The sequence below is a fragment of the Gobius niger genome, assembly GCF_951799975.1.
Source record: "Gobius niger genome assembly, chromosome: 12".
In the NCBI taxonomy this organism is placed as follows: domain Eukaryota; kingdom Metazoa; phylum Chordata; class Actinopteri; order Gobiiformes; family Gobiidae; genus Gobius; species Gobius niger.
This window is the reverse complement of record NC_136863.1, coordinates 23779692-23801618: the sequence shown is the minus strand read 5'-3', so window position 1 is coordinate 23801618 and position 21927 is coordinate 23779692. Positions and strand designations below refer to the sequence as shown.

The 21927-nt window shown below is 42.1% G+C and overlaps 1 protein-coding gene across 1 annotated transcript; it reads left to right on the top strand.

Annotated features, from left to right (window-relative positions):
* Positions 1-8737: 8737 nt before the first annotated feature.
* Positions 8738-11168, top strand: hyal6 (hyaluronoglucosaminidase 6; the record flags this gene model as incomplete). The annotated part of the gene is made up of 3 exons (XM_079568380.1): positions 8738-9676; positions 10257-10346; positions 10680-11168. 3 exons carry the CDS (start codon positions 8738-8740, stop codon positions 11166-11168), a joined length of 1518 nt encoding a protein of 505 aa, XP_079424506.1.
* Between the last annotated feature and the right edge of the window lie 10759 nt (positions 11169-21927).

The following is a 21927-nucleotide window of genomic DNA, read 5'->3' as shown; positions in this document are numbered from 1 at the left end:
TGTCCAGCAGATGGCAGCAGATTTGAAGATAAGGCTGGATGTTCCACCTCTTATTTGAGCCAAACAGCTCTGACTAAACTGTACTTAGACATTGTTTTAGAAACAATAGAGCAAACAGTGTTCCAAGAATTGTACTAATTGGATTATGTGAGGCATCAGACAAATGTGGATCAATAAAAACTGTTTTCCCGTTTTCAGACCTCACACATTTTGTCTGTTCAGATCAATGGTCTTTTGAGCTGCTACTTGTCTGCTTGAATGAGCCATACAGTCAAGCAAAGTGTTTTGCAATAGATAATGGACATCAAGTCAAATGTGGTTCTCAAAGCTTTCCCATTAAAGGTACACTGTGAAACATTTTGGATTACATTGTGGCCAGTAACACAAAACATGCTCCTTATGACCAGCAAGACACATAGAAAATGCATTGGTTTATTTGGTCTGGACAGTACACGTTAATGAACATACATGGGTCTCATGCATGTAAACAAGCCACACCGGATTATAGCCATGGGCTAATTTCCATCCGTCGTCCCCCATGTGCACTCTCAAACACACTTTCATTCATCCTGGCCTATTGTACATGTTTTTAGAGGCAGGAGAAGCCTATGCAGACACGGGGAGAGCATGCAAACTCAACACAGAAAGGCCCCGTCCAGGTGGGAATTGAACCCGGGACCTTCTAGCTGTGAACGAGCGCTAACTTTTGCCCTATCGTGCCATGAGTTTTCTAAGAATGGATTTGAATGAACACCTAACCTATTTAAATCTCGCATTTGCTTTTAGTCAAGAACTCTGGAGACGAGCCGGGGACGCTCCCGTTCCCAGTGAAGTTACAGTCAGTTCCAGTGTTGGGTAACGTGACTTTGAAGAGTAACTGGTTAGGTTAGCTCAGTTCTGAGGAAAGGAGAGTTGCTCACAGCAAACCAAAAAAACCCCCCACACAAACAGATAATTTAACTGCACTAAAGCATAAATACACAGTGCGAGGAAAAAGTGAGTCGATTTCTGCCTAAATTGGTCATAAAATGTGGTCTGATCTTAAAATCACAAGAATGAGTAAACAGTGTCTGCTTAAACTACCTACCTCAAACATTGATTCATCCTGATCATTGTGAACAATTTAATACAAGGGTTCACTTACTTATTCCATGCTGTTGTGAATGTCTCAGGTTTTTCTGCAAAATATCTTGATATGATGTCATGTTCTCCTCACAAACTGTTCACCTTTGGTTTGTGAAAGAGCTCTTGGATGCTCCACAGCACAACTGGAATAATAAACTCTGGACAGATGAACCCAAAGATGAACAGTTTGGGAGGAACACACAACGCCATGTGTGGAGGAAAAATGGAACAGCACAGCAACATCAAAACCCTCTCCTCACTGTGGAGTCTGGTGCAGGAGAATCATAGTGTGGGGCTGTTTTGTTGCCTCAGGGCCTGGACAACGTGCTATCATCAAAAAAATAATAATAATGAATCAGCCTCACCCTTTTGTCCTTTTTCCTAAGCTCTATGTAGCAGCAGGTTGTCCCACCTCGTCCTATCAGTGATGTTTCCACAGCTGTGAACCTTTGCACAGTTGCACAAACTTCAACCAGAGCACTACAAATGAACTTTAAACATCTTAATTCCAATTGTTTCTTTGGTGGAACAGCATGGTGTTATCTAAATCCTGAGCGTGGGAAACACAACAGTAAATCCGCACAGGTGTCAGTCTGACTCTTGCATAAATGGACTGGTCAAGTGTGCAGATCTTGTGCAGAGGTGGGACCGGTTCATATCCGTTGTAGATATTTGAACAGCTGCAGTAAAAGTCCACACCTTTCTTCAGCTGACACGAAATATCTTAAAGAAATTATCTGTGAGGATCGAACATCTGGAAAAACGAACATGCCTTTATTTTCAGTAAAATCCCAGCAATAAGGACATTTTTCGCGATAAGTTTGGATTGTGTGGAATGAACGTCGGTAACCATTCAAACAGGGCTTGTTGAGGGAGGTAATATGCGGCAAAGTTAGGTCCAGTTAATGAGCGGGTTCACACGAGGAGGGGCCACAGCAACGACAATAACGCTCTGACACTGACAGTCCCCATGAGACAGAGAGGAACTTTCGACAACCCTCCAAAAGAAGAGCTAAAGGTAGGAAAAAAAGTATATAAATATGTATAGAGCAAACAACAATTTAATTTGATTTTAGGCTTGCAACAGAAACAATAGTTGCAGGCCACAAAATATTGAAATAACATTAATTCAATAAGAAGACGTGACAAATCTCCAGTTTGTGCCAGTGTTTTTTTTTGCATGAATCAGCAGGAAAAGAAGACAGGCTTGTTTAATGAAGAAAATGTGCGCGTGAAATGGGCTCGGTCTGTGCAGCAGGGAACTGTCTGAGTCTTAATCAAGTCCAATCACATCTGGAAACAGCTGCAGAAACCACAGCCTCAAACTCAACACCAGGACTGTAAACCAGAGTGAGTGAGAGGGGATAGGTTCGGCCGAAAGGAAATGAAAGGGAATTTTATAGAGCTTATTGATAATTTAGCTTACATGGACATGAAATTAAATCAGTCTTGGGTTGGTGGAACACCTCCCTAAAGATATCTACATAGCAAGGGCGGCTGCCGAATTCTAGTAAATTAGTTTTAGTCAAGATTTAGTATAGAATAGAACAGAAAATAGAAAAAACTTTATTGTCTACCATGCACAATGATGGCAGAAATTTGCCTTAGGCTTGCTCATACATTCTAATACACTTGCCCAGCAATGTACATAATAAAATCAGTTCATTATAATATCAGTTAGTTAAAATTAGCAGAACAATTCTCTTCAATTTCTGTATAATTTTAGTCCACTCAAGCTAACTTCACCTTTATAATCCTGTATTGTATTGAAAAAGGTTTTTTTTCAATATAAAAGGAGGAAAATAACCCATAATTCATTCATTTCTATCTGAATTTTCTTGACCCATATAACACTCTATTAACCTGGCTAACACCATGCTGCTGTGTGTGCTCGAATTATTTCGAACTGCACAACAGCCTGGGGACCATGGCCCAAATTTTCCGGTGGATTTGGGAACCAATCACAGAGCGAGGAGGGACGGCAAGACGATGACGCGCTATTCGATATATGGAAGCTTGTAGTTTATTTACGGATAAAAAAAAAAAAAGTTTATTTACGGATCCAACATGACGGCAGCAGACGCGATGGTATTTTTCGATCAAGCTTTAGACCTTGTTCTAAATAATTTAGCTCAAAAGTTTACAGCGGTTACGTCATACGTCATCTCATACGATGATACGATTGGCTGTGGCTACGTGCAGACGCATGATAGACTTTTTTTTTTTTTTCCGTATCACCCAATAAACGAGTATGGACGATCGTAAACCACACCTCTCCTACGAGAAAATGAATTGGTGGTCCCCAGACTAAATATCACTTGTGATTTTAGTCTGGTGTTAGCCAGGCTAACACTCTATAGGCTTTTTACTTTTTTTCCCACATCCTTTTGGACAGACTTTGGATATGGAAATTATTATGATTATCATTGTTATATTATATTATGTCTATCTATTCATAAAAAAAGAAAAAAAAAATCAGAACATGTGCATTAAATGTGTGCACAACAGTTTTATTATAGGAGGAGCCTCTACTTCTTTAGTAAATTTATGTTTTATTTTTACTGCAATGTTGCGCAGCTTCCCAAAGGCATAGAAGGACCAGTGTGGTCTCGTTAGAAGGCTTGGAATCTCTAGTTTCCAACACTAAAGACCGCAAGTCTCTATCTATTTCTGTTCCAAAGTTCTGTCCAAAAGTAGGCGATGTTGTAGATAGGGTTCCAAAATTAAAGCGCAATTCGGCACTCTAGGCGGCCGCCTGGGTCGCCTAGAGTGCCTAGGACCGTCCCTGAAAGCACAGACGAGAAGAGAATTGAAATGGTGTGAGGCCCTTTCAACTTGTGACACTGGAAGTTTGGATGATTGACTCCTTTCTTTTACATTTTGTATCTGGAGATTTGACTCATAGTTTTGTTCTCATGAGCTGCGTTTAAAGGCCCTGTACCTCACAAACAATGAAAGAGGAAGCGAGTAAATACAATCTTTTTGGGGGGTCCAAACTCATCCCCAACTTTTCCTGACACATTCCTGACATCCAAATTCCTCACAGGGAATTTTAATTGTTTTTTTTTCTGCGATTTGCTGGGTCACTTTTTCAGAGTAGCTGTTACCGTTTACAATATAAGGAGAACTAATCTGATTGGTGGCAAAAAGTCTTTTAAAACTTAATTCAAGACATTAAAGGTAAAACCCTATGATCCCCTTCCTGACCTGGTAACATTTATATGCTCCTTTCCCGTAAACATAAACAACTGCACGGCGAGAATCCCGACCATAACAGTGTGACTCAGATCGCGCAAGGTTGTCTCGACGTGTGGTTCCAGTTTTGAAGGCAGTCTCTTTAGTGACGGTGGATTAATGCTGCATCATTAACTGCTAATTTGTGGCTGACTTCATATTTTCCGCGCCGCACTGTCCAAACCGCTCATGAATCAGTGCGCGGAGGATATAAACATCTGAAAACCCTGGACAAGTTTACGACCTTTTGGACGCGGCAGGAGATTTTCACACAAGTCGAGCCAATTATTAGATTTGACTGATGGATGGTGGCTTTAAAGACTTTCGGATTTTGAAGGGTTGGGGATCAGTCACAAAGACGAACGGAGTGTCAGAGCTGGGGCCAGGCCATATGTCAGTGAAACGTCAGGGAATTGTGTTGCAACTTCACAGAACTAATATTTATGGCAGTCCATGTTCGATGCTCACGGTGGTGACATCTGATTCTAAATCCCGGTCTGCAGATTGTTAAAATTATCTCATTTGAACAACATGCAAAAGGAACTAACGTTTAACAAATATATCTGGGTAATCTCTCAATCGTCAAGGAGTTCTTCATCTTAGGCGAGAGATTCTTGAGTCATCATCTGTACTCTGCAGTTGGAGTGTAGGGTAATTCGCCTCCAAGGAGCTTCGCCAGCGACACTAGACGGACTAAATAAGGAGGGGTTTTTACCTCGTCATAGTCGCACCCCTCTTCATTCAAAGGCTATTCGCAACCTGTCGACAAACAACATTTGGAGTTCAGTGAGCAGACGGAGCGATGTGGTTTATTCCATCCATTGTGAAGAAGAGGAATGCATTATATTGGAGAAACAAAACAACAGCTCCGCAGGAGGTTTTACCAACATTGCAGAGGCCCAGCGGCACTCGGCCTGCAGTCTATCTCCACCTCCAAACCACTCCTTTAGCGACAGTCAAGTAAAAAATTTGAACTAAATGCAGAAAATGGTTTGTAAGAGGGGTCAAAGAAGAAATGCGTTTTTGTAAAGAAACAATGAACAGGAATGGGGGTGTCAGATTCAGGGATGATCTCTGCATGTTTCATTGACACTGAAACTCACTTAACTACAAAGGTTTTTAAAGAGGGGGTATTATGCTTTTTTCAATCACATAGCACCAGTCTATAGCACACTACAATGATGACCACACCTTCTGTTGGTCTGTAAATGCGGTAAATTAGAATAACTGCCTTGTATAAAATTGCTCTCCCCAAATGTCTTCTGACCCTTTCCGACACGCCCCCTCCACACGCTGTCTGTGGCATCAGGGGGGAGGGGGTTCTGCTGAGGAGCAGTGGTTGGTTACTCGGCTGGTGACGAAAGCTCGGAGGCGTCTCCAGGAGGTGGGGGCGTTCCTAGGAGGACTCAGGCAAACCTATCCCTAAAATGGCTGCCATCAGAGTTTTTACAGATTCCTCAAAAATACGTGAATGTGCCAAGGCAAGACTTCAGGCATGTTTTTAATGAGGGAATGACATAATAACATGATGTAAAGCTTGAAAAGGTCGATTTTGCACATAAGTTAAAACCTCTCCCTGTGTGGTCTTTATTTACTGTTCAGAATTATTTAGTGTCACTGACTAAGCCTCTTGGAGAGGAGACAAAACGTCCTACACTTCAACTGCAGAGTACAGATGATGACTTCAGAATCTTTGTCTAAGTTGAACAAATATAGCACATTTGTGATGCCCCATCTTCCCCTCTGTCGTCACACGGAAGCTTTTGGCGAGCGTCTCCTAAGCGTCTCCTGGTTGTGCCGTGTGAGTTTGGCCCTGTTTCAGTGTTTGGGGGGGGGGGTCTTTCTTGTGGTCTGGACCTCAGTCTCCTCACAGTCTCCAGACCTGCAGTGGTTTTGGAGACTGGCCGGAGAGGCTTCACCACACTCTGTTTATGTTGGAACTACATCACCACCAGGAAAACCAGCATGGCTCACGGGGTTATGAAACAGGAAGAGCCGAGAGAAATGGGTGAAAGAAATGCAAAAATGTAGTTCATCCAAGCTCCTACATTTGGCAGAGCAGTTCATTTGTTGATGTTGTTGCCATGCACGACCACAAGTTACATGAGAACATTGTGTTATTTCCCTTCATTCTCCAGTGTCTAAAATGACTGTATTAATGAACTTCACTTAGCCTCAAAGTCACCATGTAGTTCAATCTAAGAAGAACAAAAAGATTGCCTGACTGAGGCAGTGTCCAGGGATTTCCTGGCTCTGATCTGGTTACATACCGCACACGGTGGCATGACGGGAGATTTTCCGCGGCGTCCTTGGAGACAACCTCAGATATCATGGTTCCCCCTCGAGCTGTCTTACAATGCCTTTCTCTCGACTCTGGAAAATGGAAATACGAATTGGTTGCATGTGAGATGGCGCCGCAAAGACAAGGCTCGGTATTTGATGGAGGTCTATGGCATGAAGAGGTGCAGTTTTGGACAATTGATAAAGAAGAAAGTCAAGTGGGAGCAGTGCAGTGGCGCCGTAGCTTTTGCGGTTTGGGACTTTGGGGAAACCACACACGCATGCATAGTATCAACATCTGTTAATCAAAAGCATGTGACAGACTTCTGGAGGCAAAGTCCCTCTGGTTCATGGTTATAGGCAGGTAGTTTATCAATGTCTTGCCACAAAGGAACATGACGTAATCTCTAAAAACCTCAGTGGTTGTTTCCTTCATTCAATGGCTTTGGGAAATCAGCAAAGCTTTCTAAGATCAGAGAAGAAGCTATAGAAGCCTCTTTTCCAGGAATGTCCAAGACTTTTTTCATTGAGACTGCTGTGGAAAAATGTAAGACTTCTAAATGGGACAAAACAAGCCCCAAACTTTAAACTTTGGAACTTTTATAGAAATAGAGTGGAATAGAAAGTCTTATATCTTTCAAATGTTGTGGAGTAAAAGTAATAACGTTTTAGACAAATAGACAACTCAAATTCTCAAAAACTCTGCTAGTACAGCAGAGTACTAGTGACTTGTTTACCTTCCTAAATCCTTTTCGTAGTCTGTCTGGAGTATTACGAGTGTTGATGGGATCTTTCATCTCCCCCCAGTGTCTCTGGCCAGAAAACCACATTTGCAACTTTCCCTGCCACCGAGGCGGAGGCCCCAATACACACTATTGGAATTACGAAGAAAAAGCTAACAGGCTAACGGGTAAAGCTAACTGTGGGCTAGCGCCACTTAAACAGTATTCACAGCCAAATTTCAGTGAAAAAATTTATCTCCATTCTGTTATTGGATGTTCAATATCCCTCTCTCTCTTTGTCTTTTCTGTCAGCGTAGTATTTACTCTCACGGAAAATTAATGAGTAAAAAAACGCAACATGCTACAACACCTGCAGTGGCGCTAACGGCCTCTAGGGGCTTGAGTTACTTAGTTCTGCTTTAAACAAACTCGCTTCATTAATTATAAAAAAAAGTCTAGTTTATACATTTTGTTAAAAAGGTCAATTGTTAATATGTGACTTTTGTGTGTGGTTATTTAGATTACGGTATTTAGACCAGCAGGAAATGTGAGAACCCCAAAAATGTGACCAGAGGGCTGCATTTGCCCCCGGGTCACATAGACACTCCAGCTTTAGTGTATTTGATGCAAAGTTGCAGCAAGTTGCTTGCAATTTCCAATTTCAGTTTACACTGTGTGTATTTGAAGCAGGAAGGGTATATGGTGTTGCAAAACATTGGAAAAATGAGGATGAAAGGAAAATGTAAAGTGCAACTACACAATGTAAATTAATACATCAAAAATAAAACATGAATAAAACACAAAAAGCCAACCACAGATTGTTCCAAAACAAAGATATTACAAATGTATCTGACAATTGATCTTTGGCATAAAGAAGTACAAATTGTTGTTATTGACTTAGTTATTGTTTTGTTTGTCTCAACCATAAAATAAAAACAAGTGAAAAATGTATTGCATTCAGAAGTTTACTTTGTATACTGCTTTCTAAATTGCAAAGTAGTTCATATTAGGTATTTACCAATCATTTAGTGTGTAATGGCCTATTTGCTATGCTGGGAATAAGTTTGCCTATTGTTATGGTCATTAAGCAAGAAGGTGCATACAGTATATAACCTATTTAGATTTTATGTCTAGTATTAACCATACAGTTTGTGACGGTGTTTGTCATCCCCGCTGCCCTAGTTTACTGTAAACCTCTCCTGCCCCTCAAACCATTTGTTGTGTTCTGGAATCTGGAGCATTCACTTCAATGACGCTGTGTGTGCTGTCACTGTGTTGTTGATTATTTGCGCTCAATGAAGCTCATAATGTGTTCATTCTTTCTTCTTCTCCATCCAGCGAGAGCTGCATAATTGCCCCATGTCGACCCTCCGGACATGGCGTCCAAAGGGCTCCCCCTGGTGGTGGCTCTGGCAGTCTTGGTTTGCCTTGGAGTGAAGATAGAGGTTTGGGGAGACCAGTCTAAGCCAGGACGTGCTCCATTGATCCCTCACAGGCCTTTTGTTGTCATCTGGAACGCCCCCACTGAATCCTGCCGGCTAAGATTTAAAGTCGACTTGGATTTGAGCGTTTTTGACATCGTGGCCAATCTTAACGAGACGCTGAGCGGCCCAAATGTTACTATTTTTTATCACAGCCACTTGGGATACTACCCTTACTATTCCAACTCTGGTATACCCATCCATGGAGGTCTTCCCCAAAACCAAAGCATCACTAAACACCTCAGCAAAGCAAGGGCCGATATCGACAAGATGATCCCACCTAAAGATTTCCGCGGTCTTGGTGTCATCGACTGGGAAAACTGGCGACCACAATGGGTCCGCAATTGGGGAGCTAAAGATATATACCGCAACAAATCTAAGGAGCAGATCCGAAAGTTGCATCCGAATTGGCCGGAAAGCAAAGTAGAAAAGGAGGCGAAAGAGAGTTTTGAGAAAGCTGGGCAAACGTTCATGAACTTGACTTTAGCGTTGGCCAAGGGGAGAAGACCAGAAGGCCTGTGGGGGTTTTACTTATTCCCGGATTGCTATAACTATGGATACAAGCAGCATCCGCAAAGATATACGGGAGAGTGTCCCAATGTGGAGCACGTGAGGAACGACCATCTGATGTGGCTTTGGAAAGAGAGCACAGCCTTGTATCCGTCGATATATCTGGACTACGAACTCAAGTCTTCACCAAACACAGTGAAGTTTGTGCACTATAGAGTCAAAGAGGCCATGAGGATCGCTTCAATCGCCCGGACCGACTTCACGCTGCCTGTGTTTGTCTACTCCAGGCCTTTCTACGCATACACCTTCTTAGTGCTATCACAGGTAGGCGTTCAGAACATCACAGCATAGTGAAGAGTGTTTGCTCGAGATACCAATATCCTCTTCGTGGCATGAGCACTGTCAGTGACTGGGACTCAACCAATCCTCAGCAATTTGTCCAGGTGGGCATGGGGTTGACATGGATGCTTAGATGATATTTGTAACATTTGTGGTGATTGTGTCATAAATATGAGTTTAATTTTCAAAATTGATAGGTTTAGATCAGGGGAAGGGAAGATGGAGGGGAAGGTGGAGGGCCGATTTTCTTCATCATCAATGGCCGGACCCTCCAATAGGCTGATGTAAAGCATCACTTACAAATGCCAGTGATGTATGTACATCATATATGGCCTATGGGTATTCTGCTAAGACATTTTACTGGAATTTACAGTATTTTTCACATTAAGACCAATGAGAGGATTGAGTGGGGAAAACTATGGGTGGCTAATAATTCATTCACTTCATTTCTTCAAAGCATGAAATGTTTTCAATATCAAATCATGAATCACTTGTCTTCATATCGCCAACACCTTGAACCTGTTTCGAGAGATATAATAGAGATTCTGAATGCTATATCTTTCAGAGTGACCTGGTGCACACCATTGGAGAGAGCGCTGCTTTAGGAGTGGCCGGTGTCGTCCTCTGGGGATCATCAGAGTACGCACGATCACAGGTACTACCATGTTTGTAAGCTCTCAGTCATCGAGGACTTCTCCCTTACAGCTGGGGTACTCAGATTCAATTGAAAAACTCATCAAAGTCATGAACTGGACGAGGTTCTTTGAGGACTTTCCTTTGTGCATCCAAAGGTGAAACACCCTCAGTTCAATCAACCCAGTCCATTTGATGATTTCAAAAACCTTTCTGACTAGATAGCTCTGTTGAGTTATCGCTTATTAGTTGTATAATTGTAAGATTGTATGTGTTGGATAATAATTCACAACATAACAAGAAGCAATCACAAATGTTGCAAATACATCTCTCTTTCTTCTTCATTTCATCGCAGAAAAACTGTCTGACGGTCAAACACTACATCGACGGTCCTCTGGGTCACTACGTCATCAACGTCACCTCCGCAGCCAAACTGTGCAGCAAGGCCTTGTGCAAGAAGAACGGCAGGTGTGTTCGCAAAAGTCTGGACTCCGGCCATTGCCTGCACCTCAACCCACGCTACTTCCACATCCAGCGCAACCCTTCCCCATCGAGAGGGCCGCTGTTCACCGTCAGGGGGCACCTGACCACCCACGACATCCTGGACATGAAGCACAAGTTCACCTGCCAGTGCTACCAGGGGTGGACTGGAGTGTACTGCGAGGTTCCCCAAAGTTCTCCCCATGCCCCCATCCCGCCACAGACAGACGATCTGCTGTTGCCCCACCCCAGAGAGAGCGGCCTCCTGGGGGATTTACTGCTACTGCTGTCACTGCACTTCTCCTGCATCTGTGTCATCATGTTTTTAGGGTTGTGTCTGATTATAAAGTGTCTTATATTATGATGGCATGGTTTAGAAATGTTCAGGTTGGAAGTAAGTACATTTATTTTAATAGAAAGCTAAAGCAAGCGTTGAATTGGTTACAAAATGTGTCATTGTGTAAGGATATCGAATAGTGTAATGGTAATTGAATAGTGTAATGGTATTGGGTGGTAAATATATGGGTAGAAGAATGTTGAGAGGAGGATCAAAAAGCTGATTTTAAGCCACATGCGGAACATTCTATCTCTTTCTACATCACTTGAGTAACGAAACTGTGCTTCTAATGCTCCGTAAACCTTGCACTGACAATGTGGGTTTTAGCAGTGGGTCACCAAAATAAAGCATTTGGAAGCGGGTCAAACAAGGACCACGCACCATCTCATATCGAGATGAGCCGGTGATGTCCTGCTCCCAGAAAAGTTACATACCAGGTCTGAGAAGAAACAAGCCCGTAAAATGTGTATGTATTATAAGGTAAAACATAGCTACACATATTGTGTATAGGTTACTTTATTCTATTATTTGGATGAATATATATGATGTGTGCATTTAAAGAGAGAGAGGGAGATGGTAAATGGTCACATTTATATAGCGTACACAGGTGAAGTGTTTTGCACAAGGACACAACGACAGTGTGAACCTGCAGGATTCGAACCACCGACCCTCCTGTCACAAGATGATCCGCTCTACTCTCTGCACCACTGCTCCATCTCCCTATTCCTTTCTCAAAACGTAAGCCCAACTCTGGCAGATGTCAGAAGAAACTTTCCATCAACTTTAATCAAACACATCCAAGATAGAAGAGTGCCCTGCATTTTAAAACATTCATGAACTTAAGGTATTTTCTAGAAACTTTCATTCTTTCAAAACACAACAAAAACACCAAGGCTAAGGTGTAGTTGTAGTTGTAAAATAAATATATAGGACCATGAACATGAGTGAAAAAGGGCATGAAGCTAGTTGGTTGGAGAGAATGCTGAAGATGGGGGAACGGTTTGCATATTTGACAAGGAAGTTTCAAGTTTAAAGCATTATATGTTCTATAATAGATAACTTTTATTGAGGAGGAAAGCATATAAGGTTAAGGTTATGGTGTTCTTCATGACTTTGAGTTCTCAAAAATGTTCTGTGTAAATGCACATATTGTTTCTTGAAAGTTTGCCATCCATGTTTTGCTCTGTGTTTATCTCTGTTGGAAACTGCACTTGGCTGGAGATGATGTCTTTTATTTGAGCCAGTGGCTTGCGGTGGGGCAGGTCACATGACTAACCTCTTTTAACAATGGTTTGATCTCCTGGGAAAGGGAGGGAGACAGGGCTTGTTTTTTTTCTGAGACGAGGGAGGAGCGGCTTCTGTAATCGCATCCAGGATTAAAAATATGTCAAAGTCAGCTCTGTCAGTGAAGTTTGGCTAATCTGCTGCCGCTGACTGATCATGATTTTTTACATTTAAATCGCAGCTTGGCTCCAGATTAAGGCATGAAAATGGAAGACGTCATGTTTATTTTTACTTTGGATGCTCTTGATTAAAGTTTATAGTGTCATTAATCTGTGATGAGCTGAAGCAGGCTTATCTTTCACTGCATTGTGGTCCACGCCCTGTCTGCAGCTCGGCTCAGCACATATGTTGGCCAACCTATAGCAAGTCATTCAAGTCAGCTATTTGGTAGTAATTTCAAAGACATCTTTAAAACTCTTTTGAAATTGAACAAGCAAATTATAGGAAAACCACTATTCAACTTTGGTTTATGAAAGAGCTCTTGGATGCTCCTCGGCACTACTGGAAAAATATACTTTGGACTGATGAACACTCATACAAATCAAACAAATCACACATCAAAACGCTGTCCTCACTGTGGAGTCTGGTGCAGGAGCATCATGGTGTGGGCCTGTTTTGTTGCCTCAGGGCCTAGACAATGTGATATCATCAATAGAAAAATTAATTCACAGGGTTATCAAGATATTTTGCAGAAAAACCTGTGACATTCACAACAGCATAGGATAAGTAAGTGAACCCCTGTATTAAATATCTGGCTGATCCTTCTTTTGCAGCAATAAGTGCTTTCCTGTATTTGCAGATCAGACGCTCACAATGGGATGAATCTTGGACCATTCCTCTTTACAAAACTGCTGCACTTCAGTGACATTCAGGGGGTGTACTTACTTATTCCACTCTCTCCTGTGGATGTTTACATGTTATGACCAATAAAAATATGATCAAATGTAAATGTTTGGGTGGTATTAGTTTAAGCAGACACCGTTTAATTATTCTTATGATTTTGATGAAGATGAGACCACTTTAGGCAGAAATGTGAGAAATTCCAAATAGTGTACATACTTTTTCTTCCCAGTATTTCAGGAAATTGTACTTATTTTTTGCAGTGAAAGAAAACTATTTGCATAACAACCCCTTTGCATGTTGAAGTATTACTGTCTGTTTGTCTAAGTGGGGTAAGTTTGGGAATTGTTATTGAAAGTAACGTGGAAACTCTTTGAACAGTCTCTTCAGTTAAGCAACTCACAGTGATATTTGGGAACATGCAGACAGTTTACCCCGGACTGAACTCGCCCAAACACAATACGTTTTTTGTTCACAGAAAACAAAATTAAGGAACTTCTCAGCTCCTCGGTCTGGCTTTGACCAACTCTCAAACCGCTCTCTCCTCCCGCTGTCAGCGCAGACCCAAACATCCCACCCAGACCTCCCACTGTTGGGCAAGCGCCTTTCCCCATCACTTCAGGCATGTTCTGCATCGGTGTCAAATCACGGAGGATAGTGTGTTACATTAAGTTTACTGTGGTGAGTCTTAAAACAAGTCCGGGAGGAGAGTCAAATGCAAGGGAAGAAATGAGTCAGCATTTTGCTCATTTGACAGAGCACCACTTAAGAACCACGGCTATTACATAAGGTTAAATATAGACTTTGCATAAGAATTGTCAGTGTTATTAGCATGGCATTAGCATATTATGTAAGACGGCTAAATCTCCATATATCTGACAGGAGTTGACAGAGCAGAACCAGTGTGACAGGCGCCATGTTGGTGTTATTATAGGATTTTGATGATTGACAGTCAGGAAGTAGCTACATCTACTCAACCATCCATTGCCTCCGTCCGATTGTGTAATATTGCAGATTTTTCTGGTGAAACGTAGACACGAGAAGTGAAGAAAAAATGGACGTAAATAGTTTGGGCATCTTGTTCGAACTTTGAAATGAAATAACATTGAAAGGACTTGGCAATAAGCGAACAAATAGAAAATAAGTAGTAGTAACCAGAAATTAAAAGGTATATGTATAACAGCTCTACTTCTATGATGAGAGCGATCTTTCCTTCCCAGATAGCAGTGAAACCTTTTTGCCATTCTGACAACAAAAACACTCCAAAGTGGAATCATTTTGGATGCATCCTTTCTTTGTTTCAGTCAGGAAATCATTTGGCAGCTACTTTTATTTGATAGATGCTGCCCACATGTAAAGAGATTGTTTAGTAAATCACTGCATCACGTTTCCACTTTAAACCGTACACTCAAGGGTCTCATCTTTCATTGCGTCTCTCTCACAGAGGATAGAGACGCATGTAATTTACCAGGGCTGTACTTAGAGAATCACCATAATCAGCCGCACAGAGTCAGCGTCACTCAGCTCTGCAGTCAGGCACACAGTACGCTGTCTTTTTGGAAGTGGGCTTTTTGAAACCTGACAAGCATAAAATTATAAAAAATGTAAAATAAATTCAGCCACAGGCCTGCTGGATGGTGAAGCAAAAAAGTTAAGCTTAATCCTGTCACAGTAGTTGATTGGAGCAAAATACATTTGACCATTTCATATATGAGTAAAACGTGGGCATCAGCAAATATCAACCATACCAATAATTTAGCTAGCATTGTTACCATAGATATACTGTATATACAAGAGATAACCGGTGTTCCATTCAGCCCCATTCATAGTAATGATCCCGTGTGGTCTGTGAAATTAACATGGCTACTGAATCTATGCCCATACGAAGCATGTGGGGTGGACTGGTACGAGTCTCCACAGTGCTCCAGAGCCTGTCAATCATAGATTTAAGCTTCCACATTTTATTGCTGATGTACAAAAAGCAGCGTGGTTAAAAATATTAAAATTTCATTTATTGGTTTATTTGGCAGGGACAGTGCATGTTAATGAACAATTACTGATTGAAGCCATGGGCTAATTTCCATCCATCGTCCCCCAGCTGCACTATCAAACACACTCTCCTTCATCCTGACCTACTGTATATGTTTTTAGTGGTAAGGGAAACCGGAGTACCCGGAGGAAACCTACGCAGAGCAGACACGGGGAGAACATGCAAACTCCACACAGAAAGGCACCATCCAGGTGGGAATCGAACCCGGGAACTTCTAGCTGTGAAGCACAAGCGCTAACCACTGCGCCACCGTACCGCCCATCAAACCCTGCGTTGTCACGTGGGTCATAGCAAATTTTAGAGAAAGAAAAACTCTTTGGAGCCAGTACAAATGAGGCCCAAAGCTACATAGAAATCCTGTTTACCAAGTGTCGTTTGGAGTCACCCCTGGCCACCAGGGGGTGGTATTACAGCAATGTCAACTCCCTGCCATGAGGACCACAGAGAAGGGCTTTCCACACCCATTAGTTGTAACGTTTCCTCATTAAAAGCCTACCCGGATTAGGATTCACATTAAATGGACCTGTTCACTTTGGTTGTTTCTTCCTCAGGTATTAAAGTTCTCCGATCTGTATTTCCTGGCTTTTGTTGCATCATAGAAGGAACACAAAACTGTCCTCCACATTTTAATTCACAATCTCATACTCCATCAGCAAACCTGTTCTGTGCTCAAAATGTGTTCATCATGGGGCTGTTTTCACTGTTTTATCACATCACATTTTAAAACATAAAATATCAAGGCTGAGTTATCCAAAAGTATGTGTTTAAACTTGAACTTTAACTGAACAAAAGTCACAGCAGTGCACGATAATGACAAATGACAAACTCAAACACACAACACTTACACCGAAGTATAAAATTCCACTGCATGTCATTTCCAGCCACAGCTACGTATAATCTTAGCGTTTGTGGATCCAAATGGACATTTTATATCCACATCTCTAAACAGTTATGTATCAATGTCATAATGTTTGACTCCTGTGGTACGGGCTTGGGTCCATTCTGCAGTTATGAAACGCTAAGTCTCTCGAGGCTGCACGTACACACTGACCTTCGGCACGTTAGTTAACCTGATTGGCTGTTTAGAGCTCGCTTACACCTCTCCTCTGCCTCTTCATTAGTTCAATTGCCTTGTTGCTGATTACAGAGAGCCGAGCTAAATATTTATGACTCTCATAGACAAACAGTTAGCCCGGGCTAAACAGTCGAGACAACGGCACCGGGGCTTAGGAAAGTCTTACACAAACTCCATAAAAAAACATCTAAATTAGCCCGGCTTCCTGTTGTGATTGAAGTCGAGATCTACCTTGAGCAAAACATGTAATTAACTGTAGGCTTTTAAGATGAGATGAGGAACAGAGAGAGGGAAAGGGAGAGTTATATCTGGAGTATGAGACAAGCTTCCGATCACGCTGTTCGTGTGGCAAAAGTCCACTCATAGGTCATTACTTTTGTGCTGGTCTGGTATTTGTGCCTAATAACACCTCTCTACAGACTGTGGTATTTTTTGTAATACAAAGCAAATCACCATGGGCAAGAATGTAAGAACGTGTGAATACCAGAAAATCACTTAATGTCAAACAGCTACAGGAATGTCCAAAAAAGTGAATTTGATCTTGCTAGAATTGGCCTTGCAACATTTTCAATTGTGAACTACTTAGCCACTCTTTGACCCCTAAGTGGAGGACTTGACTGGGGGGATTTTCAGCTGCAAAAGTGAAAGACCATATCCTAAAAACTTGCTTGCTCTCAAGAATACTTTGGCCGACTATCATGGCAGGAATTTGCTTAGACTCTGTATAAAAAAAAAACTTCCTCCAATAACAACCCAACCCAAACTGGCGCTCAGGTCCAAACCTCTCGACTATTGACTGCAGCACATTTTCTAATTTCTCAGATCCCTGTCCCAGACCAACACAGGACCCACCCCAGATCTCCTCAGAGGTCGCAGCATGCCCGAGAAGCCCCGGGACAGTGAGGATGGCACAAGAAGAAACAATAATCGGAGCAGGAAGGGAAACTGGCTCAGGCGCCGAAACTTCAGGAGAGAAAAACCCACAAGATTTTCCACACTCTTTGGGGTCGGCGGAGTGAAGACGTGGGGGGTGGTCTATGTCGTTAAACGCAATTACTGCAAACCCAAAAACAAACCCAAATGTCCTCAAGTGATCCTTAAGTACTTCCCATAGCAGCTGCTTTCAACCAGACCTGCAGAATTGGATCGAAAGTTCTAGTTCACAACTAGAACTTCTAACTTGAACTTTCAAAGGCCATGCATGTTACTGGTTGGCATTTGTTTTCAACCATTCCAAACCCCTGAATGGAGTAGAACATCCCAAACTAGAGTCATGAAAAACCCTCTGAAAAGTTCCGTGTCTGATCTCTTGTGATCAACTGTAACTTCGTAAGTGTGTCCTTGTAAATGTCCAAACTGTACCCCAGAGTTGATTGGATGGACCGCAAATGCCTGGATGATGTCGTGACCCCAGTTCCTGCACAATTTCCGAAAACCTAATCGCAATTTTCTCCAACAAGATTCAGTTAACGGTGCACATTTTCCTCCCTTCCATATCGTGCAAAACATATTGAACCAGCCCCGCCACAGAACCATCACTTCTCCATCAAATGCCTCATTACTGAGCGGTGGAGGATCTGCAGAGTCTATAGCCCCAGACATTTTCATAACGCGCTCCATATGTAAGAGAGGAGACTGGGATGTCCCGCAGTCTCCGGTACGGGGGAAGGTGGGGGCGCGTTTTCAACTCCAGGGGTGGCAGAAACGGAATCACGGAGTCAGGAGGACCGTCAGCAGGCCGAGTATTAGCGGCCAAACCCCTCTCCGCTCTGTGTGGGAATGCGGTTTCCTAGTTAAACACTGGGGCATTATGAAATCCGTTTCCAGCGAGTTTGCATTTTACGGCGTTATAACAGCCCACCGCTCAAAGGCTCGAACATGTACGGCTCATGTGTGTTAATGTTTCTGTGTTTTTTGAACTTCACTTTGGCCGGGCACGGTCGTAAAACTGCTGTGAAGGAGAATATAATGGCGGTATGAATGACTGCACATATCTGGTGCATATGTTGCGGCCTCTTGTGTGACGTACAGTATGGACATGAGCAGAGCCTGGACACTGCAAATCATTATGTTGGAATAAAAGATTGGTGGTGAACGGTTTTCCCAAAGCGCGTATAAGCAACCTATGCGCTGAGGGTTTCACATCTCACATCCACTTTGGACGTAATAAAAGTTCTAATGTATTGCCAGGTATGAAGTCTGGTTGAAGGCTCTTAACTATAGGGTTACACTTACATCATTTTCATTCCTTCTGCTTGGTGCTTCTGACAGTGGCAATGATGGGTTCCCAAGCAACACTGCAGAGAGCAATGGCACTGCCGAGTTGGCACAGTGGCATTGACGATGGGTCAAAAGCAGAAAATTTTTAACGCGATGGGTCCAATAAAGTTTAACTTGACCTTTTCCAGTGGCATTGCAAGAATCTCTTGAGGCTAGCTAGACTTTGCTACATGCAGTATCCAGTAATGACAAAGCAATCGATTGCATTGCAGTTATTAATACAAATGTAGACCTGATCAGTTCACTTTCTCATGTTGCTCCCAATTGTTTTTGTCTCCTGAAAATTTCAACATATCATTGTTTTACCACAAGATCCACATTGCTGCGAAAAGCTGTTTGTCTGTACCTTGATGACATAGTGGCACTCCCCGAATGCGCACGGTATTATACAATCTTCTCTGACACATTCTTTGTGAATGCAATGCAATACACATTACTGACAGAGAAACAGAACTGCAATGAAAAATTTTGTGAGCCGCGATGACGCTTCTGAGGAAGACAGGAAGTGATCGAAACTAGTAAAGCAGGTAAACAAACCTTCTTTCTTACTAAAATAACAATCTTTAATAGAGAACATATGTGGACAAATGCTGCTTTTTAGTGGGGTTTATGGAATTGTTCAGAGGTGCCAAAGCAAATACTATAAGAAAGAAGCAGCTAAAAGACATCTATGAAGGTAAGCAACATGCTAGCAGTATGTTCACGTCACGTTAGTATCAGTTCAGTGCAGCCGGTCCCAAAACTTGTGCCTGGTCACCCTGGATTGGCTCTGGCCTGGGCAGTGGGGATGCTCGCCTAAACGGGTAGACCAGGCCCTGGGCTGGGTAGGGCCTGCTAGTGGAAACACCCCCTTAGACCTACACACCTCTTTTCCCCTTGTCTGGGTGGGCTTCCTCTGGGTTCACAGCTTCATCTTAAAACATACACAGTAGGTTACACAAATGGTCTCAGCACCAGAAAAATGGGTCGAACACAGGGCCAAAATATCACCTCCCATGCGAGTCACATGCAATCCCCTAAGTAACCCCAAACACAAAACAAGTGCAACCAAGTGGCTCCTATTTCCATGTTTCTTGAATTAGCGTCCCGGGATCCTTCAAATCCAATGAGATCTGTGTGCGTACATTAAATGTTTGGAGCATATTTAGTGGAAAAATAAGCGTGGCGACCAGTCAGCTGTGTTTGATTTTGTTTCCTATGTCTTGGCTGGCAGAACCTTCTCACTTTCACTTCAAAAACATTCCTGGCCAGGTTCAGTCAGTGGTATTTTTCTTCATTCGGGTTTGTGTTTCCTGGATCAGACGAAACGGGAAAATAATACTATGAGTTTGAATTGGAAATCTCATAAAGCAAGTTCACAGTCAGAAAAGCTTGTAGTAACACAACATGTGCCAGAAAGTTTATTTACTTTTTATTTCACTTGGGATCCCAACCAGAAACAACCAACTCCTCGGGTTTCTAATATCGAACAACCATTTCAAAGCTAGTTTATATGATCTATATTTTGTATTGCTCTGGGAAAATAATGGCCTTTTCTCACATTTCAACTTCACTTCAACTTCTGGACTGATCGTGCCCGTGCATTCTTGCTTCCCAGTTCCCACATACTATAATACTGTATGTACAGTGCTTTGTGGTGGCTTTATTAATTCTCGGGACTCAGTGCTCTTAAAGTCCTGTTATGTGCAAAACCTCTGGAGCTAGGGGACTGTTTATTTCAATAGGAAGTAGCTTGTTTTTATGCTAAATACTTTCTGGACTCTGGAATTATTTTTATGCTCAATGGTGTAAGTGCAAACATTCCTAACCGAGAAAGCAATGAGTAAAACACTGACTGTACTGTACAGTTTTTGTGACCCGTTTTGCCTTTCCAACCCTTTTTCAATTATGTACAGGAAGCGCAATCTCTGAGGAACCGTATATTACTGTCTTTTCTATACAAATCTGTTTTGAAGAACCAGCTGATGTCTGACTATGCAAACAATCTTCCAAAGCCTAATTAGTTTTTGAAAATATGAGAGCGATGACTGTATACTTAAAGATGAAAGCATGCGATTGCAACTTGAAAGTGTTCAGGAAAGTTCTGCTGTATGTGTAGCTGTTATACCTTTGGAAACCCAAGAATGCGGTTCTTTAAACATGAAACTCAGAGTCAGTAATCTTGGTCAATCAAAGCTTTTGGCGCTGATGACTTTTAAGTAGAGCTATGAGCTACTGTATATCTTGCAGTTTCCCCAGATGTTTTCATCACCTCCCAAATGTCTTTGTTGCATGAAATAGACTTGAAATGACTTGAAAATGAGCACCTTTCATCATCCACTACATCAGTTGTTTGTTACTTCATTTGGAATTCACTTTGTTTCCTTCTGACCATAGACTTGTAAACATGGTTTAATCCCTGCAGCTAATAAAATAAATTAAAATAAATACTACCATATATACTGTAAATGTGTTTCAACCTGGATAGACTCAAACAGACAAAAGCAGCGATTAGGAAGATTAGTTTTAGATTAGATATTAGTTTTGGCGATCAGACCCCGATGTATGTATGAAAGTCAGTATGGATGAACAGCTTGTAGTTTGGGATATCTTCCCCGTAGCCTGGACACTGGCGGTGGTATAACAGACCCGTGAAGGATGCAGCAGGGAGAAGCCATGGGCAGAAGAGGTGGAGACGGGGCTGGGGCTTAAAAGCGGGGCCGAAGGTGATGATTGGCTGCTACTGAGGTGCGGCTCTTAAGCTGATGGCTGAGGTGGAGGTGTGGCCTTCTTGGAAGTGATCAATTGTTTTGTAGTTAACAGTTGTTGTCATAGAGACCACTGTGATGGAAATTTAAGGCGCCATGCTGACCACTCATACACTGGGTCAGTACACGGTCAAATATGCACATATCAACTTTTTTTCCTTTTTTTTGTGTGTCCTTTTTACAAGGTAGCTTTGGGCAAGAGTTATGTCATAATAGAATCATTTTTGGTTCAATTTTAGTGACGAGTGAAAAGAGTTACGCGTGTGTTTTGTTGACAGACAAGACAGGGAGTGTTACGTCATATTTCAAAAGCTGTTGTATTTGAGATCAAATAAACGTATTGCATTGCTACTGACCTCATCCAGTTGACTGCAAAAAAAAAATTCCACTCATCAGATAACAATACTTTGTGGAATCAGAGTGAATCTTAGGCCACAGGCTGAAGCTGAAATTCAGCCGAGAAAAGTGATTTTGTTCCACCACCATGGAACTATTTGTTCATTGGGGTTT